The sequence below is a fragment of the Nicotiana sylvestris genome, chromosome 3 (genome assembly GCF_000393655.2).
Source record: "Nicotiana sylvestris chromosome 3, ASM39365v2, whole genome shotgun sequence".
NCBI classification, from domain to species: domain Eukaryota; kingdom Viridiplantae; phylum Streptophyta; class Magnoliopsida; order Solanales; family Solanaceae; genus Nicotiana; species Nicotiana sylvestris.
This window is the reverse complement of record NC_091059.1, coordinates 87,621,804-87,648,229: the sequence shown is the minus strand read 5'-3', so window position 1 is coordinate 87,648,229 and position 26,426 is coordinate 87,621,804. Positions and strand designations below refer to the sequence as shown.

At 37.4% G+C, this 26,426-nt stretch overlaps 1 protein-coding gene across 1 annotated transcript; it reads right to left on the bottom strand.

Moving 5' to 3' along the window:
- Nucleotides 1–683: 683 nt before the first annotated feature.
- On the bottom strand, nt 684–26,426 carry LOC104215544 (vacuolar protein sorting-associated protein 52 A). The gene is made up of 20 exons (XM_009765366.2): nt 26,245–26,426; nt 26,068–26,150; nt 25,917–25,974; nt 25,651–25,746; nt 23,058–23,159; nt 22,605–22,688; nt 20,406–20,486; nt 19,458–19,601; nt 14,719–14,810; nt 13,371–13,452; nt 9,319–9,501; nt 7,980–8,095; nt 7,774–7,832; nt 7,281–7,381; nt 4,493–4,543; nt 2,546–2,725; nt 2,327–2,461; nt 1,870–1,944; nt 1,301–1,358; nt 684–1,221 (listed from the first exon to the last, which is right to left on the bottom strand). Exons 1-20 carry the CDS (start codon nt 26,269–26,271, stop codon nt 917–919), a joined length of 2,112 nt encoding a protein of 703 aa, XP_009763668.1. The 5' UTR covers nt 26,272–26,426; the 3' UTR covers nt 684–916.

Below are 26,426 nucleotides of genomic sequence, written 5' to 3'. Positions count from 1 at the left end.
TGGTGTTGTTTGCATATGATTTAACTACACAGGTTTATATGGTTGTCGTGTCCTAGCCTCGTCACTATTTCGCCGAGGTTAGGCTCGACACTTACCAGTACATGGGGTCGATTGTACTGATACTGCACTCTGCATTCTTTTGTGCAGATTTCGGTGTCGGACCCGGTGAGTAGCTAAGGTAGCTGCCTTCGGTCCAAGAAGACCAAGGTAGATATGTTGGTGTCCGCAGAGCCTGAAGTCCCCTTCCCTGTTTTAGCTTTCTGCTGTCTCTTTTCATTTCGAGAACAGTTGTACTTCTTTCAAACTTGTATTTGTAGTAAAAATCTTAGTCGTTCGTGAAATTGTGACACCAGATTCGTGGGTAGACATGTATTGGATTATTTGAATTTGTTATAACACTTCCGCACTTTTCATCTGCTTAGCTTTAGTTGGGTTGATTGCTAATATGTTAAAACCTTAATAATTGGCTTGCCTAGCTTTCACAAGTAGGCGTCATCATGACTCCTGAAAATGGGAAATCCGGATCGTGACAAAAACTGGCTAGCCCGTGCTATTTTCATGAACATATAACTTCTTAGCAATATGGAAAATTCAGAGAATGGCAACTCAGGCACTTATATATAAAATAAAAAGAAAATTAGTGTAACAATCAAACCCCGAAATAGTAAAAATAATTCTGGAAATTTGGAATGAGTAGAGTTACTTCTTGCTGCTATCACAAAGATCACTACATATATTTTGAAGTCATCAACTGATTTCTTTGAAACACAAGATCTTACAAAATGCCACAATGACAATTTGATGTTCAATTGAGAGGCCTTTAACGTAAATACAGTGATTCAAGTGGCTCTAAAAGAAAAAATCAAAAACAAAGACAAGAAAGACTGTAAAACGAACACGAAATGTGAAAAATGTTTTAGAAAGCCCTCGAGTATTTTCTGATCTCATACATTATGGATGAAATTGAAACAAGATCCTTGTTCAAGGTAGACCCACCATTTATCCTCTTTATACAATCAGAAAGCCTCGTATAATAAAGAAGAAGTTGAGTTAATGCAGCTCTTAGAATGTCCATACCGCACAGGAAATTGCTGAAAGAAGTAATGACATCATTGTGCATAAGTTCAATAGCAGCTTTCCATCTGTTTGCAAAGTCCTTTACAATCGGCTCGACTTCAGCAATAGTTATAGGTCTTTCAGTGCTACTACTTGAATCCTCAGCTGCAATGAGATGATTAGTTAGGGAATATGAGCAGGTTTGAGATAAAATAATATGCATAGCATTTTCTCCAACACTTACATCCTCTCGTCTTTACAAACTTGATAAGATCACTAAAATGCTCCAACAGCAGTTCTTCCTGCAATAAAATTGGACATAAGGACAATGTCTTCAGCTGAGTATATAATTATTAAGATGCTCCAATATTGATCCAACAATCAAGAACAACAGGCTTGACATGCAAATTTTTCAAGAAATATACAGATGCTGATCTTAATGTTGATTAGAAAACCCTACTGATACCATCTGCATTAAGGAAACTCATAAAATATGCACTTTGTGATTGCGATCATCACCAAGTATTTATGTTCTTGGTAATTAATCAAGTACTCATTACAATAGATAAGCGTGTTATGAATTTGATTCTCTATTCCAATAACTAATGTTTTCTACAAGAACATAATGAATTTTTATATAGTAATATTTCTGGAAGAACGCAATGAATTTTATTTTCAACTGATCACCTAAGTCTACTTTGGAACCTAACTGATACTCAAAGAAAAAACAGAAGTGGGGTTGGTTTTTGTCAGAGAAGCATAACTATAATATTTCAACATTCTTGAAATGCAAGAATTGAAGTGTATGCTCACCACGAATATGGCTGTGTTATTCTTTAAAAGCTCTTCAAAGTGCTGCTGGATTTTCCCACCATCTGGACCAGCTTCCTGAAAGCAAATGAAATTACTATGACTTAGACTACCAAGTTACATAATATTTGCTCATAATGACATCAAATGTTCGGATAGGAATTATAAAATATTATTACACTTCAGGTTTGATGGATCGCTAAACTTCAGAGAAAAGGAATTAACGCCATGGGCATGCCATTTAATAAATGGACCTTGGGCCTAACTCAATCCCAAAAGCTAGCTCAAGAGGTGAGAATTGTCCAAGTCCATATAAGGAGACCACCCATCCCCTTCATTGTCGATGTGGGACTCAACACCATTATCTGGGATGAGCACTGCCCATTGACATCATGACATTGACTTGCACTTTTCATGATTCATTTCTTGTTTATCAATGAAAAAAAAATTAACTTCTTACCTTCAGAACCGATATTGTCATGTCATAATTGTTTATAAGGAACACTGTTTGCAGCTTTTGTTTAGCAAACATTTGGGCTAGCTTGACAAGCAAGTCATCAACAGCCATTCTGAGTCTCTCCAGATTCAGTTCAAGCTACAACAATTAGAAGCAAATATTAAAGCCAATTTAGTGCAAGTTAACCATAAGTAATAAAAGTGAACCTTCATGTTCCCCAACCTGCCCATCTCCATATTCTACATTAAGGTGAATAAGGGAAGCAGTAAACTCAGCATAGCGCCTTATGACATAATGTGGGTGAACATCATCTTCCCAGAGAGTCCTGATATTGGCATTTCGCAAGCTGTTGAGGTGCAAGTCAAAGACCATCTTGAAACGTGGCCATAAAGCAATATTGACCTGACCAAATTTATTAAGAAACAAGTTAAAGCAGTCCATTGTAGAAAGACAACTACAAGAAAAAAATATTTTTTTGTTCCAATGTCATCATGCTATATTTTCTAAGACCTTATGGAGTTGCTGTACAGTTATATTCACCTTTTCTAAGATCTGACATACACAAAAGTTATGATCTGGCAGGATACATACATACATACATACATTAGCTATATATACACGAAAAATTATGGTTTCATATCTGGCAAATTAGCATCAGAATTCCTTATTCCTCATTTTGAATGGTCCATCTGACCACATTCTATGAGCAAGCTGTTTAATTCTCTCTTTACTGATGAAGGTAACCCTGCCAACATAATGAATCCAAGTGCAGAAGGCAACTTTTCAAATTTCTAATGACCCTTCAATATCTTGAAACTTTGACACTTTAGTAAGTTCATTCAGATAAATGTCCAGTTACCATGAATTAAACATAGATAAATCACTGGGAATTGGGATTCACAGATTAATCAATAAAGCAAGTTCCAATTTCACTGCTGGGACATTGAAATATCTCATTATGTCAAGCTGAGGTCAAATTATGACTGAGAATACAGTTTGAGCTATGAATAGAAAAGCATTAACTAGATAATTGATTTCACTGCACTTTAAGTCATTTAAGTTAGCCGCAGTCAACCTGATAATAAATACTTCATGCCGAGATGAAATTTTATATCCCAAACTAATAATACTCTATACTTTCAGATGGGGCTGAGTGTTGGCTTGTTAACAACTCACATATCTAGAAGATGAAAGTAGCAGAAATGAGGATGTTGAGGTGGATGTGCGGGCAGACTAGGATAGATAAGGTTAGGAATGATGATATTCGAGAAAAGGTGCACGTGGCTTCCATTGATGACAAAATGTGGGAAGCGAAGCTTAGATGGTTCGGACAGAGGAGAAGCCCAGATGCTCTCGTACAGAGGTGTGAGCGGCTGGTTGTGGAGGGCACGAGAAGAGGTAGAGGGCGGACTAAGAAGTATTGGGGAGAGGTGATCAGGCAGGATATAGCGAGGCTTTAGATTTCCGAGGACATGACACTTGATAGGAAGATGTGGAGGTCGAGTATTAGGGTTGTAGGTTAGGAGGTAGTTGAGTCTTGCCTTACTTCGTACCATTGTGGGACTAGCTAGGTAGGGTTTTTGTCTAAGATAGCTAGTGGCAATGTTGTGTCTTACTATTTCGCTTTTCAATGCAGGACCTATTTACTAGCTATCGCTTTTGCTTTGCATCTTTCTTTTGGATTTCATGTTGTTCATAATTTTCCTATGATTTTTGTGGTGATACTAATATTGTCTCCTTTTGTCCTTTTGTCTTTTTGTTTTCTTCAACCGAGGATCTTTTGGAAACAACCTCTCTACTCCTTCGGGGTAGGGGTAAGGTCTGCGTACACACTACCCCCTCCCCAAACCCCATTAGTGGGATTTTACTAGGTTATTGTTGTTGTACTTTCAGCAAAGGAAATCATGCAAGTCCCAGATATGCTTGAGCAGCAGTTCTTTTTCCACATCACAGTCGCCACAAATACGAAATAACATTTTAAGGACACACATCACCACAACAGAAGGCAACAGGCAAAAAATAAGTATCTGCTGAAATTAACAGCTGCCAACTTCTTTTAGTTCAACTCGACATAAGTAGCCTCACATGCTAGCGCAAAACGAATACACAGGGATATTCAGCATTGATGCTCGTGACTTCAGGTGGTAAAGTTAATAGAGGGATACATACCTTGTCTAAGTATGAATCCAGGCATGGAATTCGGCGCCTGGACATTACAAGCTGAGAAAGAAAAAGCAGTGCTTCAATAAAAAAAAATTCCAACAAGATCAAAAAAGCCATACATCTAATTTCAAGTTCACAAAAACACAAGTTGGCATGCTACAGGACCATTACAAACATGCATTAAGCATATAATTCCTCACTGAATTTTTAAATTAAAAAAAATCAAAATTAACATTTTTTCTAATGCTCAGAAAATTAGAAGGAAAAACATTAAAAGAATATCTGATATTTCATTTGCTTATTATGTTTGAGATATCCCCAAATCTCAAAGCACTTTTACCACGTGCTCTTCTATATCTTTTTATTTTATTTTTTCTTTTTGAGTTAAAAGTGTAAAAGATCATTGAAACTCAAACAGATCCTACAATCAAATTTCTTTCAGGAATAGGTACTGCAGATGTATAAGCATGACTAACTAGTTTGAAGAAGATTATAAGTGCAACGAAGTTAAAGCTCAAGTGGATTCTAAGATGGTTCTACACTTGAAATAGTTTGATGTATCTAATGTAGTATTAGTTTAATCATTTTTATGTTTCACTATGGTATTTTGGATTTGGAATGTCTTTTTCTGTGTATGATTTAGGGTCATCATGTTTCTCCCAAATTTTGCAGCATGGAACAATTTGGAAGCCAAAATAATGAAAAAACTAGAGCAAGAGTCGACTTGCAAAAGATGTGAATCAAGTAGAAAATCAAGCCACATCTTTCTGGGATGTTTCAAGTTGGAGATGGAGTAAAGTCAAGTTCTGGCATGACACCCAGTTTGCATGCCACCTGGTTTGTACACTCCCCTATGGAAGATTCATTCCCGGAGTTATACAGTTTTGTTACCAACACTAAGGCTGTTATTGCAGATTACAAAATATCACAGAGTTGGGACAACACTTTTTAGAAGGAATTGGGATGATTGGGAGATGGTAATAATGTTTACTATGCTACAACAACTCAATGGCCTTGCACTACCACAGGCTGATCCAGATTGTATCTGGATGGAAAGGTCCTCAAAAATAGGAACTTCTCTGTCAATTCTTTTTACAATATTATGGCTAGACCCATAAACACTACCCAACACCACGCGAACATAGCTGAAAAAGCAAAGCACCATAAAAGGTCAAATGATTCACTTGGTTGGTAGCAACATGTGCTTGTCTGACAACGAGTAATCTACAAAAAAGAGGCTTTCAGATTTGCAACAGATGCAGTCTCTGAGAGGAGCAGCTTGAAGGCATAGACCACTTGTTCTACACTGTACATTCACATATCATATCTCAAATTTCATGCTAAACACATTGGGGATTAAATGGTCTATGCCCAGAATTAGTGAGTTTATCAAATGCTGGAAAAGAAGGGGTTTGAGCAGGTCATATGCTACCATTTGGAATTCTATCCATCTGGTGGGCTACATGGAGTTACTGCATATTTTTTATACACACCAGCATTCTCTTTTTGCTGGATATACTTATAAAATCCTTATTCCTTGTCCCAAAAAAAAATCAATGAGTAATATCTTTTAAAACTTGGCTGCAAACTTTGTCTAGAGGTCCTTGACTTATCAGAAGGATCTAATTTACCCTCCTATGTATTCTGCATGTTTTCGCAAAAAAGGTATATGCATATGTTGTATTTAAGACGGATTCGAATCAACAAAATGTTGTAAAATCTTTCATATTTCTTCTTTCCTTCTCCCCCATCCCCTTCTTCTCTAGCTTCTACTATTCTTCCCTTTTAGTTCTCCTTCTCTATTTTCATAAGTTCAAAAATTCTGTATTCTCACAATATCTGGATTGATCTACATTCAGAAATTTACCCAAACAAACCCACAATCAATTTCCAAGCCAATTGCAGGTTCCATAGTTTCCAGTGTCAAGTCTAAATTTGTTCCAAAATCTTTTTGAAAATTTAGGTGCATGATGCTAAAGTGTGAAAGATGGATCATCAAAAGGTCCAATGTATAGCCCATCGGGTGCTTCAGGATTTAGATATCACTGCTTCCACCTTCTCCTTAAACACTGAAAATTTTCTAGAAAGAAGAATTTACATGCTTAGATTGATTCCTCTATAAAAAAAATGAATTACAAATATGTATGATTTCAACTATAACCAAACGCATTTAAAAACATAGAGGAAAGAAGTTAAAAGGCAAGGGCCTGTTTATTTTGGATAAGTATGATTTCCACTATAACCAAATGCATTTGGAAATGCGAAGGAAAGGAGTAAAAGAGTAAGGGCCTGTTTCTTTTAGATAGTTTCAACGCATGTAATGAGTATTTCTGATTAAATCAATTTCGTCGGCAACAGTCATTTGTTTGGTTATCTTATGAGAAAACCAATGAACAAACTTACACGGACACATTTCAAACGCGAAAGTAATCGACTTTATGAGAATGAATTATTGAATAATTCATTAATTTGTCTGTAGTAAGAATTAGTTTACAATGAACAGTGCAGAGGTATTGGGATTCCAATGCCAAGTATTTAAGAAGATAGACAGACACCTCGTTATTTAAGCCTGTGAACATTGCGCTTCGCATTTGCTACACACAATGATGGAACTGATATTTGTCATCTGTCTTCCAAAGGACTACCAAAGACAATGATCAAGAGAGTCACAGAACTTTGCCAGACACATTCAGAGCATTTAAATACCTCTGATGCATTATGGAATTTTAATGCTTGCTGGATTTTCTGAGTACTGAAACAAGCTAATACCAGAATGTACAAGCTTATGATATACCTGGTGCTGGTGTATGATGCGAATCATGAGCAACAGGCCAATTGCATCAAAACTGTTGGGAAGGATTGTACCGAAATGCTCATCAATTACTGAAAATGGGCCTGATAACACACAAATGTTTATCATAAATCTCATTGAAAATCAGGAATTTGGATATTCCTATCAAAATCAGTAATTGCAGGTTTCAGCAAGGCATTGAAGGTGTTTGAAAATTATCATAATACAGACTGGGAGAGGGAGATTTCAACTTAATTAAACAGATTAAAGGCAACACCAGAAACGGTTGAAAATTCCAAAGAACTGCATGTACAACTTCTGTTAAACACGTTGATCTGGGTCAACAAGATATTTTTTTGATAAGGAGGTAAACAAGATATTTTTGAAATCTGATATTTATTTACAGACAAGTACTTAAGAAGCATAAACATGATATTTATCTTCAGCAATGGTACATGACAAGGAAATGTTTACTCTAAGTCACTACTTTACATACCAGCAAAAATATCATAAAACATCGCCTCTTCTCCAAAGAAATCATCACAGAAAAGGTACCTAATCAAATAAAAGGAAAGATGGTTGTCAATACATAATTAACCAGGAAAGCTACCACTATATCTTATCAGTAGGAAAGCTATACTGTTTCACAGTGAGTTACAATTCAGAAGCACAGGAATTCAAATAGAGAAAATCGTAGAGTACTCAGAAGAAGCAGTATCCATGAGCAGCTTGTGCAGACTCCTGAAAAGGACCTCATACGGATATTTTTTTGAGCTGGCTTCGGCAATATGTGGAATTAGTGGGGGCTCATCAATCTCCTGGATACAGTGGAAAATATGCCATAAATACATCATCTAATCATCATGTACATTCCTATAACAATTTTCTTATTTTCCTATTGATGGGGTGGACCAGGCCAGATCAAGAGTTAATAGAAAACCGACTATGCACATAGTTACTTCTTGTAATATAACTCCACCAGTTTTACTCAGTCATTTTAGTGCTAGCGGAGCTTAACTAGTGGCTATTGCACAACGCCAAAAGGGACTTGACATAATGAAAGCATTGTAAAAACCTCTAGCAAATGGCTTGAAATTAATTCTAAAAGAACCTATTTCACCAAGTAGGTCTGATTTCTCCTCCTTTTTTTAGAATGGCTCCCAAGGATCTATTTATCCAAATCTGGTAGCTCAGGGTGTTGTACCTTATAATTATTGTGTGGTATTTTTTCTGAGAAGGTAATTATTGTGTGGTATTGAAGGCTACTTTATTTTTTTCCACATAACACCAGGTGTTTTTGGAATTATATAGCAAGTTTTTTCAGTAATATGGAGCATGTGTTCGATTGCCTTCAAACTTGGACAAATAGATTTGAGGATCAGTGTTGCATATGTTGAATGATCTACCCCATACAGGTGTAACCCAGGCTAAACTTTGTATGGAGATCTACCAAAGAGTGAATCTAGATGGAACCCATATGGTTTTAAGAGCTTTTCCTTGGTCTTCATAGGAGATTTCAAATAGAACTTCCTCCTAACAAGAAAAATTAATACAAAAAAATGACATTCTAAAAAATAAAAAGCCCAAGAACTGCAGCATACAGTATACGATTTAAAGCACTGTAATTAGGTAGGTTCCTTCTTTTTTTTAATAAGGGACCTACCTAATTGTCGTGCTGGAAATCATATATTGTAGGTTCTTTCACTTCATCATCTTGAATAATTATGACTTATTACAAAGAGACTTCACATTATCTCCATGAAGTGTCCGTCAAGACTATACCCATCTGAAGTTAGTACTGATGAAATAGTCACAAATTTTCATCCTACTATCAGGCAATGTGTCGTCCCAAAGCACCCAAGTCAATCAAAGTTATCTTCAAACTAAAATATAATTCTAACAGAGTGAAACTTACATAGACCTTCACAGTTGACCAACCTAAAGCACACTCAATAATGCACAAAATTCATAAACCCTGCACTCGGAGGAATTTTACACAGTTTGGTCATAAGATCAAGGCTCAAAGAAAGAAGATGAAGACCTTGAGAATGTTGATCCTTTCTCCAAGAGCAAAAACTGCAGACCTGTTCTTCAACGGTTCTCTTCCTCTTGAAAAAAGACCTGTGCTTCTGGTCTCAACACCTATCAGATCATTAGATGTTGCTATATCCAGCTGCAGCTTTTCTAAAGCTTGAATATAAGCGCGGAACTGCGCACTTAGAACCTGTGACACAGTTTCGCTTTAGTACTCATGAAATGACACGATCTCTTGTTAGCCAAAAAGCACATTAAGTTGCTTATCACCTGTATATGTGATAACTATGATTCATATCAATCTAAAGAGCATAAGATAAAGGATCAGCTCCAATATTAACTATAATACAATCAATTAGGGGCACCTAGACCTATGACAATAGCTTACGACTGATTAGACCAAAGTCATACCAAATTTTAGGAGACGGGATTCCAACATATTAAGTCATGCATGCAATGATAGCTAATGATTGGAGACTCCAAAATATCACATACTAAGTCATAGTTCAAGTGTTATCAACCTGCAAATTAGATCTTCTGAGTGTTGCATCAGCTGTTCAACTTGTCAGTGTCGAGTATAAGATTTTATCTGGTCTTACTAGTTAGAAATAACTATCAGGGGCGCACCTTTATATTCCTCAATCCACCTAAGAAGCATTCTCTTAAGAAATGTGGATGTTAAAATATTTTTATTACTCATAAAACCATGCAAATCGTTAAGTTGATGTAACGACCCGGCCGGTCGTTTTGAGAGTAATAGCCTCGATCCTCTATTAACTGCTTCCCCCGTATCTTTTTCTGCTTATGTGACTTGCCGGGAGGTTTTGTTTTTGGTTTCGGAGTGTTTTGGGACACTTAGTACCTAAACGGAAGCTTAAGCCTTAAGATTTTGACCGTAGTCGAAACTGTGTAAAGACGACTCCGGAATGGAGTTTTGTCAGTTCCATTAGCTCCGTCGGGTGATTTTGAGCTTAGGGGCGTGTCTGGATTGTGTTTTGAAGGTCTGTAGCTGATTTAGGCTTGAAATGGCGAAAGTCAAATTTTTGGAGATTTTGATCGGTAGTGGAATTTTTTATATCGGGGTCAGATTCCAATTCCAGAAGTTGGAGCAGGTCTGTAATGTTGAATATGACTTGTGTGCAAAATTTGAGGTCAACAGACGTGGTTTGATAGAATTCGGCATTGGTTGTTGAAATTTGAAGTTTTAAGTTATTCAAGTTTGAATTGGAGGATGATTCGTGATTTTAGCGTTGTTTAATGTGATTTGAGGGCTCGACTAAGTTCATATGATGTTTTAGGACTTGTTGGTATATTTGGTTGAGGTCCCGGGGACCTCGGGTGAGTTTCGGGTGCTTAACGGATCATTTGGAGTTGTGTTGGATTGGCTGAAGTTTGATGCACCTGGTGTAATCGCACCAGCGCACTTTGCGACGCAGGTGCGGCACCGCAGAAGCGGCCTTGGAGCCGCAAAAGCGAATCTGGGCCGAGACCGTAGGTGCGATGAGAGCTCCGCAGACGCGAACTTGCAGGAGCGGAGGATGGATCGCAGAAAAGGGCGCGCAGGTGCGGCCCTTGATCATAGAAGCGACTTTTGTGGACTTAAGTGATATCCGCACCTGCGATGGTCTTTCCGCAGGTGCGGGACCGCAGATGCAGTGGGCCCTCGCAGAAGCGAGATCGCTAGGCAAAAAAAGGGCCAAGTTGAGGGTTTTATCCCATTTTCAATTTTGGGACTTTGGGAGCTCGAATTTGGGCGATATTTTGAGAGATTTTCAGAGGAAGCTTTTGGGTAATGTTTTTTTTTTTTTTTGATGACCGAGAAATCCGTCTGGGGCCGATCCTTTGGACCAACCACAGCCTTCGAAACTCGGTGGATAATGGACCCGCCCCTCTACCCTTCTCCACTTAAATACCAGGCTTTGCTTTGCATGGTGTAGGGGCGTGAACCTGTGACCCAAGACACAAATCCACCACCCTTTGCCACTTGAGTTAGGCCCTGGGGCTTTTGGGTAATGATTCCTAACTCCTTTATGATTATATCCCGCTAGTCTATGGTTGATTTTATCATTTAATTAAGGAATTTGGTTGAGAAATTTGGGGAAAATGGTAGAAGCTCTTCTACTAAGAAATTGGGTTTTGATTGGGATTTTGATATCGGATTTGGATAATTTTGGTACAAGTGAACTCGTGAGTGAATGGATGTTCATATTTTGTAACTTTTACCCGATTCCGAGACGTGGGCCTGGGGAGACTTTTTAGGGCGATTTCCAATTTCTTGCTTTAGCTTTAATTTCATAACTAGATTAGTTTCTTATTGTTATATTATGATATGTAATTGATTTTGGCTAGATTTAGGCCATTCGGAGTCGGATATTCGTGAAAAAGGCATTGTTACCGATTGATTGAGCTTGGTTCGAGGTAAGTGGCTTGCCTAACCTTGTGTGGGGGAAATCCCCTAAGGATTTGGTGTTGTTATGATATGTGAGCGCCGTGTACGCAAGGTGACGAGAGCGTACACGGGCTATCTGTTGAAAAATCTGATTTTTACTGAACAATAATTAGTTTTTCATCTTATTTGAGTTTACTAGCATGTGTAGTTATCCTGTTAGCCTGGAATAGCATGCCCTACGTGTCTTAATTGATTATCTGTACTCTTTGCGGCATGTTTAGCGGACCCTGCTTCTTTCTTGACTTGTACTTAGCCTGTATTGTAGGTTTTTCTTGTTGTAATTGTTATCTTCTTTTATGTTTGAGCTGCGTATTTACTTTGGAAATACGGGACGGTATCCCGGGAGATCCCCTACACATTTACTTTTGAGACTACGAGGCGGTTCCTCAGGAGTTCTCCTTGTATATTTACTTTTGAGACTACGAGGCGGTACCTCGGAAGATCTCTTTGCACATTTATTTTGGGACTACGAGACGGTATCTCGGGAGATCCCCTGCTCTTTATCCATGTGTACTGTATTGCTATCATTGCTATGTTTTCCTTTGTTTCATTCCAGTCTTTTATTATATTGTACATCTTCTTGCTTTATTTATTATAAACCAGTGGGCCTGACCTGACCTCGTCACACTCGACCGAGGTTAGACTTGGCACTTACTGGGTACCATTATGGTGTACTCATGCTATTCTTCTGCACATGTTTTCGTGTGCAGATCCAGGTACATCATTCCAGCCTCGCTATTAGTGTGCACCTGCTGCTGTTACGGAGACTTCAAGGTACATCTGCCGCGTCCGCAGACCTAGGAGTCCCCCTCTATCTTTTGTGTAGTTCTTCTACTACTTCTAAATATTGGTGTATAGAACAGTTAGTAAATTCTTAGAAGCTTGTGACTTATGATGTTTCCGGTCTTGGGAAGATTTTGTATGTATTATTTTTGGGAGTTGTTATTGTATATGTCGAGCAGCATTTATATCAATTACTTCATTTCTGCTGATGTTAGTGATTTAGATTTATGTTTTCATTTTAGTTGTTTTTCCGCAATATTAGGCTTACCTAGTCGTAGGGACTAGGTGCCGTCACGACATCTTACGGAGGGCAGATTGGGTCGTGACAGTTGATGACCATGGGTTCATGACCCCTCAATACATATTGCATGTCTTTTATTTCTATTTCTGTTTTTCCCCGGCAACAAACTTCTCTTCACAACTCTCTGCTTCATTACTACTGTCAAAACTCAAAACCCTCTAGAGCCACACAACTACTGTCATCATGCTATTGCCGTTCAAACACCACATGAGCACAAAAAAAGTTTCAAGCTCAACACTAGTGAGCACAAATGACTAATCCCTAAAAGTATTTCAACCACCCGTATATTGTTTGCTATACCTGCCTCCATACACCATGGAGAAACATTTACAACTCATATACAAACATGTAAAGGAACCGCCAAGTTAAGTACTCATGTACTTTGAGGACAATAAATTCTCCCTTTTCAGGAGCTACCGCATCTATCTCAAAGAGTTAGACATCCAACAACTTAATTCTTTTTTGACTCATTGACCATACAAGCTGGCCAAATTATAAAAATTTACTCAGTACTATAAAACTTAACCTTGTTCATTGTGTCAATATATGCTGCTCGAACCTCAAGATACACCTCTTTGCCATGCTCCTTGAGAAAGGAAAGGATATACCTGCAAAAGTAAATGCAACAATAACCTTCAAGTGCATCTATGGATAAATCCAGGAAATTGAAAGATAAAAAGAAGATTGGAATGAAGCATTGAAGCCGACGATAATCATAAATTAGGTAAGGACCTGTTGACAAGAACTCATCCTTTTTTATAGCATTTAAGTAGACCACAATAGCAATAACAGATATTGCCCTCAAAACCTCCAGGGATAGCAAATAAAATTTGGTGTTTGTTTGTAAATAACTTTTTAACATTTTCAAAAAGTTGTCAAGAACCTGTTTGGTTTTTAATTTGTTTACAGCAGTGTTATCAAAGGCGAAAAGCGCAAAAAAGCTCTAAGAAATGTTGGGGCTTTAAGTGCAAAGCGCAAATAAAGTGTGGGCTTTAATGAAAAAAGGCGCAACTGGAGAAAAAAGTAAAAATCTGTATATGTAGTCCAAGACCAATAATTATACGCAGGAATAACACATATATGGACAAAAAATTGAAAAAAAACTACGATAAAGTGAAATATCAATTGTTTAGTGTCGTCTTTTCAGGATTACACTCATTGGTAAGGAAAAGTATGTCTTAGATCCTTGATGAGACACTGAAGCGCCAGCAAAGCGAGGCGAAGCGCTCAACATATTCTGAGCGCGCCTTTGATAACACTGCTTTACAGAACATCCTTTCACAAAGTTCACAAAGAAAGAATTTCCTGTGAAGAATAAAAGGGAAGCGCTTTTCAATTAAAGAACTCTTTCTACTAACAAACCACTCACAAATTTTCGTAACTACTCAGAAAAAACTGCAACTATCCAACCATGTTTTCTTTCTGAGCAAACTTTTTCTACAATTTTTTTTCAAAAAAAACACTAAGAAATTCTCGTACATAAAATGGGATAATGCGTCATTTACACCAAAACAAATACAGGGAAAGAAAGAATGTGAAATAAGTTCCTTAAGTGCCACAACTTCGTTATCATAGTTCTGGAAAAGTAAAATTTTGTTAGGAAATTTTCTAGCATCCTGATAGCTGACAGGAAAATAACAGCTAAAAGACAGTACTGCAGTTAGGGACACTAATAACCGAACACAAAATGCTGTTATCTATGAATTGTTAAATGGGACAATTTATATCTACTGTACTTCTTGGATGCCGCCAATCAGGTAAACTGTATAGAAGAAATGCATTGTGAACAAAATTATTAGCTAGTTTTCAGAAGTCAGGAATAGAGGAATTAGTGATACAATATATGATAGAAACCAGAAGAAAACACAACTCACTTATATTTTAGAAGGATACTCTGCTGAAGGATCTGGATATTAGTTTTGGGTTTCCTTAAAGCGTATAGCTTCTGAACCATGAAATCAAACACCTAGAAGAGGAATAGGGAAGTGGATTAGGTGGGACATGACTAAAATGCAACTGAAGTCTAAAGTTGTGAACAATTCAATCAGATAAGTAATGAAATTACGACAACTAGTCTTACATATCTTAGACAGGGTAACTACTGTTGACCCAATTATGAGTCAAAAAGCATAACCCCCAAAGAACAACGTATGTGTTAAACAAACATAATAATTAGGCATCATGTATCACCTTACAAGGGGACAACTTTGTTGCAAGGGTGGGGGAGCATAAAAAAGAATCATACGTGAAATCTGATGCACCAATGTCCAAGAAGATACAATTGTTTCCTTTTCTCAGCTAAGAAATGTCGGGAGAAGTGCTTGAGAGACTGAACCACACAAGAGGTTCAGATAGAGCAAAGGCAGCGATGAAAATTGAAATGGCAACTAAGGCTGATAGAAATTCAGAATATGATGGTAAAATGTTTTAAATACTGATATAAATAAGAAGTTTGTAGAATTAAACTGGGGGGCCACTCATCGAACAGTATAAGAAGTATCCTCAGAAAAGATTTCAACAAGAAAACTGAATGCGCAGCCTATTACTCGATAGCAATCTCCAGAAAAGAATACGTGTTCCCAGAGCAGATTGAATGAGAGATCAGATGCAAATTAGAAAGAACTCAGGAAAGTCAAGAAATTTTAGGGCGATTTCGACAGGTCTTGCAAGAGATAGAAGGTTAATAATGGTCCTGACAAAAAATTAGGAGAGGAAAAAGGGTCATAGGATGTGGTGATGCAAAGACACAAAGGTCCAAAGCATGACAATAGTAGGATGTGCAGCAAATAGATGTGAATTGGGTATTAATGGTTGATGGGATGAAGTGAGTAGTTATAGATGCTTCCATAGGGTTCTTTTTTTTGGAGAAGGGAAGGAATATAAATGCTTCCACAGAGTATTTATGAACTATTGTAGGTATAAAACCGAGTGAGTGAGTAACTCCATTCTAGACAGGAATTGTGAAATGGTGAATTAAGGCAAGGTTCAATTTTGATAAATTGAACTTGTTGATCATGCATTAATGTGTTGAGCCTATTATTTGTATATTGTGATTGTTGACTATGGACGAAACTTGAGAAGTCGAATTTTAGCTGATGAGTTGGTGATGGGTATGTGATGGTGGCTAGTGGTGATGGTTGTGCAGTGGTGGTAGTTGATGCAGGTGCCGGTGGTGGTGTCGGTGGTGGCTGGTGGTAATGGTTGTGCAGTAGTAAGTGAAGGTGGTGGCTGGCCGTGGAGGTTGATGCTAGTGGTTGCTTATGCTAGTAATGCAATTATAGTGGACAGAGCGGTGATAAAGGATCACTTTTTTCAAGAATCTTTAAGTGAACAATATTTTAATGATTTTCAGACTTTGTACAATATCTGAATGAACCACATATTCGGAACAAGTGGCTGTAAAAATAAAGAGAAAAAAAATGCACTTAATGGACTGAGATTTAAACAATTCAAATTCAAATCCGGTTAAGTGGAAAGAAATGGAGCCTAAGTAGGCTGACGTTGATGCAAACTAAGGCCCAAATTTTTTTGCATTTAATGCAGGTCTTAATATGAATGATTCAGCCTTAGACCATCAAGTGCTTTTGTTTTTTTGAGATTTAACCACTTAATAGGTCTGAATAGATCTTAGTCATTCCGATCTCAATTAGAGTCTTAATATTATTAAGATACTATTGAATTAAAGAATTTTCCGAAAATCAACTTTCACCACCATTCTGTCCACAATCACCACCAGCCATCATTGCACAACAATCACTATTACCACTACCAACCACCAGTACTACCACTACCAGCCACTATAACCAACCACTACCACCACTATCAACCATCATTATCAAGGCACCACCGTCAACCACCACTATCGTCAGTCACTACCATAACAACTACCTTCATCATCACAATTATCACTATCTACCATCGCTACTGGTGCCACCAACCACTACCAGTAATGACTGTTAAAGCCACCACTACCACTATCGCCACTATTGCCCACCACCACCGCTATCACCGCTATTGCCCACCACCAGCACCACTATCATCAATCACCACCGCAACCACTACCACCAACAACCTCCAGCATTACAACTTCCATCATCGCATAGCCACCACCACCATTACCAACCAGCACTACTTCTGCACGACCACCGACACGAGCCACACGGCCAAATACCTCCATCAACCACCACTTTACAACCTAATATTTTGTGGAATATAATATAACCTCCACTATTAAAGCTACCACCACCACTATTGTCACAGTTGCCCACTACCAGCACCACTATCATCAACCACCACCGCAGCCACTACCACCAACAACCTCCAGCATCACAACTTCCACCATCGCATAGCCACCACCACCATTACCAACCAGCACTACTTCTGCACGACCATCGACACGAGCCACCACTGCCAAATACCTCCATCAACCACCACTTTACAACCTAATATTTTGTGGAATATAATATTTAAATTATTTTATTTGAATCGTATATTTATTAATTGTTTATAAAAGATAAATTATAAACATTCAGCTATTGAGAAAACAAACAATTTTAATCAATCAGTATCAGATCTAAAAACAATATTTTAATATTAAGATATAAATTCAAATATATACATCTTAATCTTAAAAATGTTCCCTCGGCCACTTTTCCAATGTTTTAATGGAAAAGTACAAAAGGAACAAGAGTTAGAGGAGGCTAAATAGAAACTTATTTTTGCAAATCCACCTTGCTTTGTGTCCATTTATTGGTTATGGATATGTTAAATCAAAGAGGCTATGGAGTCTAGCTTTGCATCCTGAAATAGAAATAGACAAAATCGAAATGATTGTTGGTAGTGGTGGTGGTTTGTCCCTTGCTTTTCTTTTTTCTTTTTTGGGTTTGGGGTGGCGGATATAAATGAGAAGGAATATCAATCAAGACTGCTCTCAGTTTGTTTCCAACTAGATTCTTAGCAAATGAGATTTTTGAAATTCAACATGAAAGCTTATACTATGACACAAGGGAAAAGAGACCCCTGTGGGAGCTAGTCCACTATTTTTCTCCAGTGGTGTTTGTTTCAATGCTCTCTCTGTCTTTTAAAACTTCACTCTTTTGACATTAAAGGGTAACGTTTGAATGTAACTTCAAAGATTAATGTTGATTTCAATTTCAGTTGAGAACATGAAACAAAGATAAAAGAGTGAAGAAAAGGAGAAATTAAAACTACGGTAGTTGTCTTTGATACTTTTTTTTTTTTTTTGAGAAGGTAACATTTGCTGTATATAAATTAACTGCACCAAAGGTAGTATAGTCATCCATAATTACAAAAAATGGTACAGGAAGATATTAATCATTAATCTACTTACAAGGATCCTCAAACAACAACAAACCCAGTGTAATTTCACAAATAGGGTCTGGGGAGGGTAGTGGATACACAGCCTTATCCCTACCTTGTCCAGGTAGAGAGGCTATTTTCAGTAGACCTTGGGCTTCAACCAAACATGCAAATCACAACAGTATAGAGAAGAATGCAGTAGTGTAAAAGCAGGAAAGCAGTAATAATAGCAAGGAAATAGAACAACCAAAACACAAGTAACATCAGGTAGTAATACCTTTTTAAGAATACAAAAATACTAGAATAACGCTACTACGGGAAAGAAAGGAAAGGCGCAAAACTGTTTACTAGCCTTCTACCCTAATCCTCGTCCTCCACACCCGCCTATATCAAGGGTCATGTTCTCGATAAGCTGAAGATGAGTCATGTCCAGTGGCGAAGCCAGGAAATACAATAAGGGTGTTCAAATTTTGAACACCCTTTGCCAGTGGGCTATGCAAGGGTGTTCAAAGTCTATTTTTAATCAATAACAAGTAATATTTTACCTTATACGTAGTATAATTTTTCGGTGAAGGGTGATCAGTTGACCACCCTTGGGCCAACATATCTCTCCCTAATACTTCTTCAGCCTACCTCTACCTTTCCTCGGACCCACCATCGTCAATATCTCACACCTCCTTATTGGTGCATCGGGACATCTCCTCTTCAAATGTCCGAACATCTCAACCTCGCTTCTCGCATCTTCTCCACGACGAGGCTATACCTACCTTGTCCTGAATATCTCCATTCATGACCATGTCTCTCCTAGTATGCCCACACATCCATCTCAACATCCTCATCTCCGTTACTTTCATCTTTTGGACATGAGAGTTCTTGACTGGCCAACACTCCGTCCCATACAACATAGTCGGTCTAACCACCACTTTGTAGAAATATCCTCAAACATCAACAAAAAAAGCAGTATGTGATACTTGATCTCTAGCTATAGCCAGAAAATGATTTTTCATCAAGAAAACAGAGGCATTTGAACTGCCAGCAATTTTGCTTCGAAGACATGCAGTCAGTTCTGAATTAAGCTAGATGTCACTGTATCAGAATTTTCTTCCTTTTGAATTTTTTCATTCACAAAGTCAGGATCATAAAATCATGAGTGTGTTTGAGCACTACACTGAATAAAACCAAAGACATCCATATGTTGGTTATGCTATCTAAAAGGTTTGTGGTTAACCCAAAAGCTCCTATCAATGGTAAAAATTAAATTTAAACATGCTTAAAGTATTCAGCATCTGCATACCTTGGAGACCGCTTTCTGCCGAAGTTTTTCTAGCTCAGGCTGAACATCTTTCAGAGCTTTTGATGTTTTAACCATGGGGTCTGCATCTGCAAACTTCAGCTTTTTACTCAAAATTTCAAGAGTCCTCATGTATTCCTCATTAACCTATAAACATTCAGCGTTGGATGGTTGGTTAGAAGCCATGAGTGAACTAGGCATTCAAATATGCAATATTAAAATTAAACACCTGGCAGAATGTTGTGCTACATGCTATAATAGAGAGAGAGGTCATACTTGGTAAATACTTTATAACGAAAAGTTCAAAAAAAAAAAAAGAGAGAGGGAGAAAGATAAAGAGATATGCATTATAACTGCCCTGATTCAGAAAAGCTGGTGATTAACTAGAAGAAACTTCTCAAACAAACCCTAACCTCAACTGTAGCAATGCAATACCAGCAAGCCAAGACAGAAAAAGAAAGGAGTGAAAAAAAGAGGAAAAGAAGGGAGAAGAGAGAAAGGCGGTTCAGCGTTAACACTCAACTATCCAAAAGAAGAGTTTTTTTTTATGGTATGATGCATGATAAGTTCACAAGAGACAAGGGAAAAATGATGAAACAAGAGAAAAATGAGAAAGTCACTCCAGCCACCAGCGTTAACACTACCAAGAAGAGCTTTCTGTGTGAGTTGATAAATCCATAAGCAAGGCCACATAAAAATCAGAAACAGTTAAAAATAATAAGCACTTTGAAGAAAAGACTAAACCCAGCTGCTACACAATCACTTGCCCGACATGTCACATCATTGTCCTCAAAATCATATGCAAGACTATCCCAACCCATTCACCGCTTTCTATACTTAAATTTCGAATTTTCCTTTTCCCCCATTGTTATTCTTCTTTGACTCAGACCCACTATAGGATACAATGCAAGAATAAATATGAGGAACAAACAAACAAGGAGCCAAAAGTACCTCCCCGTCAACAATTATGTCTATCATCCTTGGAGGAACAATAATATCTTCGACAAACTTTGCCAGCTTTGACTCTGCCACCTGCAGAATAACAAACCAGCAAGCACACTACAACTATCAGAAAGTATCTCAAGAAACACCAAGACTCAAATATGGTTGTTATATCAAGTATGCTTGACCCCACAGCATGACTGAGTTCTCTTACATTAGTGTTTGAAGCACTAGCATCCACGTAATAAGTCTTAGAAGAGGAAGAAGTGAAGTGTCTAAGAGTTAAATTGAACAACTCCCACGAAATTATTGTCAAAACAACTGTGGAAAGCTAAATTTTGAGAGGGTTTTCAGCATTTCATGCATAAAATCGACATCAGATAAAATAGGTGAGGTACTCAACAACTATGAACGGGCACATGCTATGCATTCAATCATATAAAAATAACTCCGCAGACAATGACAACAACAAAAAGAATATATGCTTTCATCTATTAATTGTCTTTAAACAAGGCACCTCCAGGTGGACCTGATCATAGTTAAAAGTACTAAAGAGATGAGAATTTTATACAAAGATGATCAACCAAGAGGTTGGTCTGTTTTCTTGGGGTGTCGATGAGGTTGGTCTGTTTACTTGGGGTGTCGATGCCTTAGATATATATATATATATTCAGACAGAACTTGCCATTCAAAAGAGCAAGGACATTAACACCAAGGACTAACTTAGGATGATTTCTTTAATCCGGCATTATTACTATAGCACGTATAGCTTCTTATACACTGAAAGACAATTTTTATAACTAAATCTTTCAGCAAAACGGGTAGGACTTTTCTGAATAATCCAGTTAATTCAGCAACCTGAATAAGCAGAAGCGAAAGTGGAACTACTCATGCAACTTGCAGAACAGAAGCATAGTAATCAAAAGGAATAAAGAGAGAAGAACTGAGCAACAAAAGAGATGAACTTAGCTGATTGAGTTTCTCAAGACCTTACTTAGTTAATGAAGAAAAGAAAATATTTCTCATGGCTCGTTTTTCTTTTTAATAAAGATGATTAAATTTTACTGATATGATTGATGGGAGAATTTGACATACAAGATATACACAATAAGGGTGTGATTGAAGGAAAATGTTTTCCTGCAAAAAATATTTTCTTGGAAAATAAGTGGTTTTCTTACTTATTTTATGGTGTTTGGTTAGTTATCAAAAAAATAATTTGGAAAATATATAGTCTAGGCAACCACTATGGGAGATGAAATGGTGAGGGAGGGGGAGGAGCGGGGTGATAGGGGTGGGACGGGGGCAGGGGAAGAGGGCCGAGAGACCAGTGGATGGTGTGCCGAGGACTGTGGGTTGGTTGGGCAAGGGAAGATTTGCCGGGGAGGGGGGTTGGATGGTGGACGGGTGTGGATCGGGTGTGGATCGGGGGTGGTCAGGGTGAGGTCGGGGTTTTGGGGCCCGGGGTGGCGAGGGCGTGAATTGGAGGGTGAGTGTGGGGGTGGGAAAAGTTGAAAGAGAGTTTTGGAAACTATTTTCCCTTCTTTTTGTGGGGAAATCATTTTCCTCCAAATTGGAGGAAAATGAGTTGATAAAAAAAAAAAATTCAAAATCTAAGCCAACCAAACATGGGAAAATTGAATAACATTCTTTCATACCAAACACACCCTAAGTAGAGAATCCTATAAAGAAATGTAATTCTCCATAAAGAGTATCCAATCATCTACACTTATTGGAATAACCCATATGCTCCAAATGTGCATCAAAATAAAAATATTCCTCTGATTTATGCATAGGAGTTTTTAGTTCCTCCAAATACTCTTCTAATCCTCTTTTTTCAAGTTTTCCATGTCAGAAACAAAAGTGCAACCATCCATATTACTCAGAAGGTTTTTTACAGACAGTAATCTGAAAGTGAGAAGAAATCTATAAGATAAAAGAAATGGCCAATACCACACATTCAGAGCCACTAACAACTTCTTCAGGCATGAAACACAATTAGCACACACTTTTATTCATTCAGACTGATGATTTCTTCACATTTGAACAATAAAATGCATTCAAATGACAATCATCAGAATCAACATTGCTTCAGAATGAGAAGGTATCAAATAATCTACACTACAGATGCAACTTAGAATACACTAAATAAAGAAAGCCCAAGACAAGAATGTAAACAGTAAAAGAAGGTCCATCCTTTAAAGATAATACCTTGCGATTCTTCAACCTCAGCCCCATATCCATAGACTTCTCTTGGAGAATTTTAATATCCGAACTTATAGAACCTATCTCATCCTGTCAGATAAAACAGAGAAATATCAAGTTTGATGAAAGAAGATACAGGCAAGTGGATCATGAGGATGTTAAATGTTTTTTTCCTAAATTTCTTCGTGTTTCCTCTATGTATGATGAGAGAAAAGTGGAGATACAGGAATCCTCACAGTGATATTGCCCCCACCCCTCCCCCACAAAAGTCCAAGTCATCCCAGGATGTGAACATGAATGACACTTCAAACAATTTTAAGTGACATAGTAACAAGGTGACCTACTTGTACCACTTATCAATCATATCGTCGTGGTAATTTTAAAGCCTGATTCACTGCTGATTTTTTAAAGCAGAAAAAAGTTGTCACCCACTTTATATTCATAGAAATTAGAAAGTACCTGAAATCCACTGAGAAGGGTCTCCATTTGGGATAGGATCATGTCACAATCACGAATTTGATCATGAAGTGAGACTAGATTATCACTTTCCTTTATGTAATCCTGTTGATTTGATAAAACAGCACATATCATTATATGTCATATAAACAAGGGCTTTTTATCAGTATCATTATAACCAAGTTTTCACGGCATTCACCAAGAAAACTAGCACATAAGTACGAACTAAATGCATATATCATATCTTCATTTTTTTGGACAAGTCCGTATATCATATCATCATTAAAACCAAGTTCATTAGGCTACATGAATTTGAGTTGTGACAACTAAATGCATTGCATTGGTTTCTGGAAATAAATAGGTTTCATTAGTTCTCTCAGATCATCAGTAGTTCGACACTTGGAAATAAATAGGTTTCATTAGCTCTCCCAGATCATCTGTAGTTCGACACTAATCACAGACCAACATCAAACCAAAGAAACATTTGTAAATTCTGAGGCACATAGGAAATGAGTACGGACACGAGTTCTTTATGTGTCTCAAGTTGAGCTCTACGTTCAACCCAGGTACATTTAGTAAATCTCATCTGTGAACATAACACCGTTCTTTTGGAGTATAGAAATGGGGAAAGAAATGGCTCTTATTTTAAACTTGAGAACGGATGGTTAGATGCTCTCAAAAAGCATTGTAAAGAAAAAGGAGGAAGAGAGTATGTCAGAAGAAGATATAAGGGAGAAGTCAAAATTACCTGGTAATTGGAAGAGCTAGCAAAAGCTAAAGAGACTTATTGGGAACAAAAAGTCCAAATGCTTGAGGAGTCAAATGGTGACAAGAACACAAGGCTTTTTCCAGAAAATGATCAATGCAAATAAAAGGGTGAATATGATTAAAACAATGATGGTAGAATGGATCTTGCTAGATGATGCATACAATGAAAGTAGAATTCTGGTATTTCATGAAAAATATGTGCAGAGGAGGATTATATTGACAGGAGACAAGAGACTCATTGGGGTTACTGAGGAAGGTAATGAATGGTTGCAAAGACCTTTTCAATAGGATGAGATAGAGAAAATCAGAAAATGATAGAGGGAATGTGAAGGGAAAAGAGGCCCTGGACTGATGGTTGTCGAATATCATTTTCCCAAACATGCTGGCATTTGGTAAAATTCGAACTTATCAATGCAATAGAACTCTTCCATCAAAAAAGTATTTCTGAAAGGAGATTTAGTGTCACGACTATAGCATTAATTCCAAATAAGAAAAGGGCATAGAGCTAAAGGAATAGAGGCCTATAAGCTTAGTGAATGGAATACATAAGATCATAACCAAAGAAATGGCTGAAAGGCTGAAAAAGATCATTGGATATTTAATATCAGAGTCCCAAATGGCTTTTGTTTGCAGGTAGGCAGAAAACCAATGGAGTAGCTTGCAATCTTGGATATGAGAATTAAATAAAAGAAACCAGGGATCATTTGGAAACTAGATACTGAGAAGGGCTATGGTCCATGATCATTTAAACTCGCATTTCTTGATTGCGCTGCTCAGGAAGATGAATTTGGAGATAAATGGGTTATTTGGGTTCAGCTCTGCATAGCAACACGTATTTTTCAGTCAAAGTGACCTTTTTCAGCTTTCTCTTCATTCTAGTAATGGAAATGTTCAGTGGAATGCTTACTTCTGCAACGACCTTAGGATAAGTTAATGGTTTTAAAGTGAGAAGTAACAGAGATGCTGTATCTTTTTCACATATATTAAATGCTGACAATACCATGGTATTTTGTGACGCAGAGGAGAGCCAAACAAAGTATTTGAGACAGTTTCAGGCTTGCATGTAAGCCTAACTAAAAGCTGTGCGTATCCTGTCAATGAGGTAGCATATTTGTAGCAATTGGTCGATATTTTGTGGGGTTGCAGAATTGTTTCCTTCCCATCTACTTACTTGGATCTTCTTTAAGTCAAAACACAATTTGTTTTCTGCGTCGCAGCTAGTAACTTAGAAGCTTGAAAAAAGATATCACTTGGAAACATCAGTATTTATCTTTAGCTGGTAGAATGACTTCAATTAACGGTGTTTTGGTAGACTTCCAATTTATAATATGTCTCTTTTTCCATTGCCAAGTAAGGTGGAGAATAAAGTTAGATAAGAAAAAAAAATTACGGGAAGGAAATAGTCGGAAGAAGTTTCATTCAAATAAGATGGGGGTTACAACATGAGGGCAATTAGGTATAGGAAATTTTGAAGTTGAAAAACAGAAATTATTATATAAAGATTGTGGAGACAACCAGGAACTCAGAGCATTACGGAAGAAGCTTATCCATGCTAAATATGGAAAATTGACCATTTCAACAGTCCATACATTAGAAACCTATAGACCGGAATCAAAGCAAAAACCCGACTATGCTATATTAGAAACCTATCTATGTTAGAAATTTATAGCTGAGTTGAACGAAAGTACCTTACGATAGTAGAATAAAGAGATAAAGAAAACGTAATGCATGATAATACTAATCATCTAAAGAGGAATAACTCAAAATTGCAAGTTATTAATACAGAAAGAAAGAAAGAACGGTGGTAATGTGTTTTAGTACAGCAAACCTGGATAGAATCCAGTTCAACTTGCCGCAAATTGTTTTCAACGCCCTTAGCGTATTCCCGCAATGTTGTACCTTTAGAGAGTATGTTTGCAACAACCTTCAACATACAAAGTAAGCAAAATTTAGACCCAATACTAGTGTCCCTAAACCTATCCCTCAAAAAGGGAAGAAAATTTGTACTAAATTGCAACAAATATCAAGCTTTAATCCCATAAAATTCTGGCTATTATGAAGAATGAAGTAACATAAGTGTATGAAAATTCTTACATCATCAGTTTCACATTCTTGTAACTCTTCCTCAAGTCCCTCAAGGGATATATCATCGCTGGAGAAGAAAAAAAAAAGATGTCCTAAATTGCCTTATATATAGAGGATCAAGAATTAAAAACTAACAAGCATTATAGCAAAATTAGCAGACCTGGCAGTTTCATCCTCAGCATTCAAATCGCCAACGAAGGATCCCAAATCCAAGAAAGATTTCGGCCCATTATTTGCGTCGGCCTAAATTCCACAAATGTAAGGCGACACAAAGATATGAAAATGTGCACATAATAAAAGCGTGAAACTTTCTGGGGAAAATGAGAAGAGAAGTTACCGATGTGGGGGTAGTCACCTCTGCCATAGCAAGTTGGGCAATTTTAACAACTTTTCAACTGATCTACAGAGTGAAGCTATCTAAGATTGAGCTAGATCAAGCATTTTGTCTATGTTCAGAAAACGAATCACAAACAAGAAGTTCCTCTGATGCTGTCCTGGTGACGATCTAGGACCGTCTTT

Coding starts and splice junctions, on each gene's coding strand:
- LOC104215544 (XM_009765366.2), bottom strand. CDS start 26,271: ATGGCAGAGGTGACTACCCCCACATCG. Junction 2,462..2,545: donor TAGAATATGGAGATGGGCAG/GTTGGGGAACAT, acceptor TAATTGTTGTAG/CTTGAACTGAATCTGGAGAG. Junction 1,222..1,300: donor GTTTGTAAAGACGAGAGGAT/GTAAGTGTTGGA, acceptor ATCTCATTGCAG/CTGAGGATTCAAGTAGTAGC.